Source organism: Lipotes vexillifer, unplaced genomic scaffold, assembly GCF_000442215.2.
Source record: "Lipotes vexillifer unplaced genomic scaffold, Lipotes_vexillifer_v1.1 scaffold661, whole genome shotgun sequence".
Classification (NCBI taxonomy): domain Eukaryota; kingdom Metazoa; phylum Chordata; class Mammalia; order Artiodactyla; family Lipotidae; genus Lipotes; species Lipotes vexillifer.
In genome coordinates, this window is record NW_006796183.1 from 139078 (window position 1) to 143134 (window position 4057).

The 4057-nt window shown below is 59.2% G+C and overlaps 1 protein-coding gene across 1 annotated transcript; it reads left to right on the top strand.

The window, feature by feature from the left end:
* Window positions 1–312: 312 nt before the first annotated feature.
* Window positions 313–2154, top strand: TMEM125 (transmembrane protein 125). Its single transcript, XM_007468229.1, has 2 exons — window positions 313–462; window positions 703–2154. Exon 2 carries the CDS (start codon window positions 845–847, stop codon window positions 1502–1504), a length of 660 nt encoding a protein of 219 aa, XP_007468291.1. The 5' UTR covers window positions 313–462; window positions 703–844; the 3' UTR covers window positions 1505–2154.
* Window positions 2155–4057: the final 1903 nt, after the last annotated feature.

Here is a 4057-nt window from a genome sequence, read left to right on the forward strand (position 1 = left end):
ACACAAGAGCAGGAGTGGGTTTGCGGTAAGATGACGAGCTTGGGTTGGAAGCTGTTGCCTCAGAGGTGCCTGTGGGACATCAAGGTGGCAATTGCCTATGGGTCTTGGAGCTTGGAGGGAGATCTGGGTTTGAGAGAGAGAGGGATTTGGGAACCAGCAGCCATGCCTGTGAGGTGGGATGGGGTGTTGGGGGTCAGATCCCGACTCGCGGAGAAGGAGTCGCAGCCCAAAGAGAGAAGATTCAGGGTCAGGCAGCTGGTTGCAGAAGGGTTAAGTCATAAGCCCCCTCCCTCCCCACAACCCTCCCCCCAGGAGCCAGCGGTGACAGCTGAGGCCATGTGAGTCGGGTCCTGAATGAGGCTTTATCTCTGGGTCTCCATCCAGTCCCATCATCCACCGTGGCACCAGCTCCCTCGGCCAGCCGGGATGGGACAGGCAACTGAGACAGCCAGAGCCAGAGAGGTCAGGGACTGGGCAGGGGGTTCCCTGGAAGGGTGAGGGTGCTTTGGGTGGAGGGAGCTCTCCTGAGATCTCTGGAGAGGCATTCCCGAGGGGGCAGTGCTAGGGAGGAGGTTTTCCTGGGGGGATGTTGGTTGCAGGGGACATGGGAAGATTCCCAGGGACCATCCCCAAGGCTCCCAGGAGAGACCATAAGGGGCAGGTGGGCCGGGGAGTTAGCAAGTGTGATTCTCCCCGCTGCAGGTGATGGTGACCATCCCCTGGACCGTGCGAGGAACAGGACTCTGGGCCTCTGGCCGCCGCGCAGGTAGTGGGGGCTCCAGGCCATGATCCGTACCTCTGCCCCCTGACGCAGCCCTCTGCCCTTACTCGTGCCGGATCAGCCATGTCTGAGGGAGAGGCTCGGGCCCCGCCGGGCCGGGCGCTGCCGCCGGATGTGCTGGCAGAGCAGGTGGAGCTGTGGTGGTCCCAGCAGCCGCGGCGCTCAGCGCTCTGTTTCGCCGTGGCTGTGGGCCTCGTGGCGGGCTGTGGGGCGGGTGGCGTGGCCCTGCTGTCCTCCACCAGCAGCCGCTCGGGCGAGTGGCGTCTGGCGGTGGGCACAGTGCTCTGCCTGCTGGCGCTGCTGGTCCTGGTTAAGCAGCTGATGAGCTCGGCCGTGCAGGACATGAACTGCATCCGCCAGCCCCGCCACGTGGCCCTGCTCCGCAGCGGAGGCGGGGCCGACGCCCTGGTGGTGCTGCTCAGCGGCCTGGTGCTGCTGGTCACCGGCTTGACGCTGGCAGGGCTGGCCGCCGCCCCTGCCCCTGCCCGGCCGCTGGCCGCCATGCTGTCCGTGGGCGTCACCCTGGCTGCCTCAGGTGCACTCTTGCTGCTGGGCCTGCTGCTGTATCAGGTGGCTGTGAGCAGACACTGTCCCCCGACCCGTGCGGCCGCCCCCTCCGCCCGCAGTGACCACAGTGGGAATGGCAGCGTCTTCAGCATCTCAGGACGGTTGTCCGCTGGCCAGCATCACGAGACCACATCCAGCATCGCCAGCCTCATCTGACGGAGCCTGGGACCTCCTTCCCGTGACCCGCCTCAGCCTCCACAGAGCCGTGCCCAGGCGCGAGTGAGGATGTGTGCAAACACGTGTGCGCACACGCACCAAGGGGAGAGCGACTGCATGGGTGTCCGCAGGACTGCTCAGCCCTCTGAGTGACTGTGTGACTGTGATGAGGGGCCGACTTGCACCCACACACCCACGTCACAAGGAGGGGACTGCTTTTTGGAGCTCGTGGAACCGTCAGTCTGCCTGTCTGTGTCCGGGGCCTCTAGGCAGAGAAGGGTCTGGGATCCCTGAAGATCCCTGGCACCTATCCCTAACACCCCTCAAAGGCAACTCTGCCCTGTAACACCTGTCAGGGATTTCCCCAGGAGAGGCTGCTGCCTGCCCCAGAGACTGTGCCAGTGAGCCCCTTTATCAAGGAGACTGAATGGTGATAGAGTGGACAGAACACAGACTCCGGCATGACAGGCCTGGGCTGCAGTCCCCCCCTCTACCACTCACCAGGTGGGGGCCTTGGGCAAGTGGCTTAACCTCTCTGAGCCCCGATTTCTTGAGCGTCATGGTCACGGTCATCAATTGTTAGGATCAAATGACATTATGTATAGAAGGACCGGGCACACGGCAGATGTGCAATAAAAGTGGTGGCTGCTATTAGTGGTATTGTCTTTATCTCAGCATCTCACCAAGAGACCTTCCCTCCCCTCCCCCTCCCCTCCCCACCCCCAGCCACCCCTCCCACAGGGAACACGTCGTGCCTACCTCAGGCTGACCTAAGGTGCCTTGAAGGTATCCTCAGCCAGACCTGTGGTCTCTCCTCATAGGTACTAGGAAGCCTGAGAGGAGACGGGATGAGGGGATGCTTAGCCTCTGGAAGGTAGTGCGTCTCTGGTCCCAGGGAGAGGGTGTTATGGGCAGGGAGGATGGTGAGTCCTCATTTGCTTATGTGCTGGTTCCAGATGAAGCCTGAAGTATTGGGGTTTTATCACCTGGTTTCTCTGGAGGCTGCAGCTCCTAACCCCACCTCTGAAACCAAAACATCCTGTTCTGTGTAGTTGCAGCACCGGCTGACCTGCCTCTGGGTTTCCAGACACGGAGGGGTGTTGGACGCCCGCTTGGGCATGAGAGTACCTGCCTGCTTGGGGTCAGCCCTGGAAGGGCTCTCCCTTTCTGGATGCAGGGGCACTTCCTGTGTGACAAGGACAGAGGTCCACTGGAGGAACGCCCAAGAGCGCCAGTTACTGTTTCATCACTTGCTGCTTCACAAAATGATTATAGGAAGCCCCACGGGGGACACCAAGAGAGGCCAGGAAGCCAGACAGACGTGTTGCCTAAGAGGTGTTAAATGTGGAGCTACAGAGACTCTGACAGGAGAAAATTGCTTTCGACTTGCCAAGATCAAGGCAGTTTCCTGGAGAAAACACTAAGCCAATGCATGAGGGAAAGGGTGTTGCCAGGCCTGGAAGGGAGAAACGTGAGCAGAGAGAATAGGGCAAGTCCAGGTGCACCGGGAATTCTGCACACCTCAGACTCCACATATTCAAATGCGAGCCCCTCTCCTCTCTACCCTGAACTAGGGCCCCGTCTCACCCTCCACCCAGCATCCGGGTTAGAGACCTCAGGTGCCGAGGTTCCACCTCACCTTTGCAGGCTAGTGTGCAGACTCCCCAACACGACAGGCCTCCCTCTCTCCTCAACACACCCATGAGCCAGCCACGCTGCACCATTGTCATGACTCCACCACCGGGGGTCCTGGCACGGGCCTGGGCACATAGTAGGGTGTGGATGGGCGGATGAAGGACTCGGCTTGGTGAGACCCACCTATAACTGGGAAGGGTAGGGAAGTTAGGCCATTGTCCACTGTTGGCCCTGAATCTTTCCCTCCTGAGGCCCCGCACTGTCTTCCCCGGAAACTTTCAATCTTCTCGGGCTCCCAAGAGGGAGCTCTCACTATCACCCAATTCCTGGGCCATTAGAGGACCACAGAATGCCTCTTCCTCCTGTTAAACAGGGATAAATCCTGTTTCTTTTCAGCTAAGACAGGGTTAGACTCTTTCACAATATTTCTTTTAAGAAACTAAAGGAAAACAGAAACACAGAAAATTGGGAAGGGGGAAGAGTTACACAGGAAAATGTCTAGATGAGCAGCTGCTGTAGGCCAGGCCCGTGTCAGGCTCTCCTGGGAAGGATGCCAGATGAGGAGCATTGTTAGAGGACACTGTGGACCTATTCCAAAGGGCAGTGGAAGTTGGCATGTACACACCCAACTACAACATGAGAAGGATGGTAGGAGCTGGGTGGAGGCCCAGGTGGGGTGGAAATGCTAATACTTGCTGATTCACTAAAGCCTACAACCTCCCACCTCCAGCTTGTGTGCTCAAAGCTGTGCGCTAAACCCCATCTTGGTCCCCATGGCAACCAGTCATCCACTGGCCCCTCTGCTCTCTCTCTGTCCCTCTAAAGCAGCCCATTCTGTTTTCATCTCCCATCTGGCTCAGATCCTGTGACCCATCATGTCACCCACTCCTTGACAGAGTCCTCAACAGCTTAGCCCCC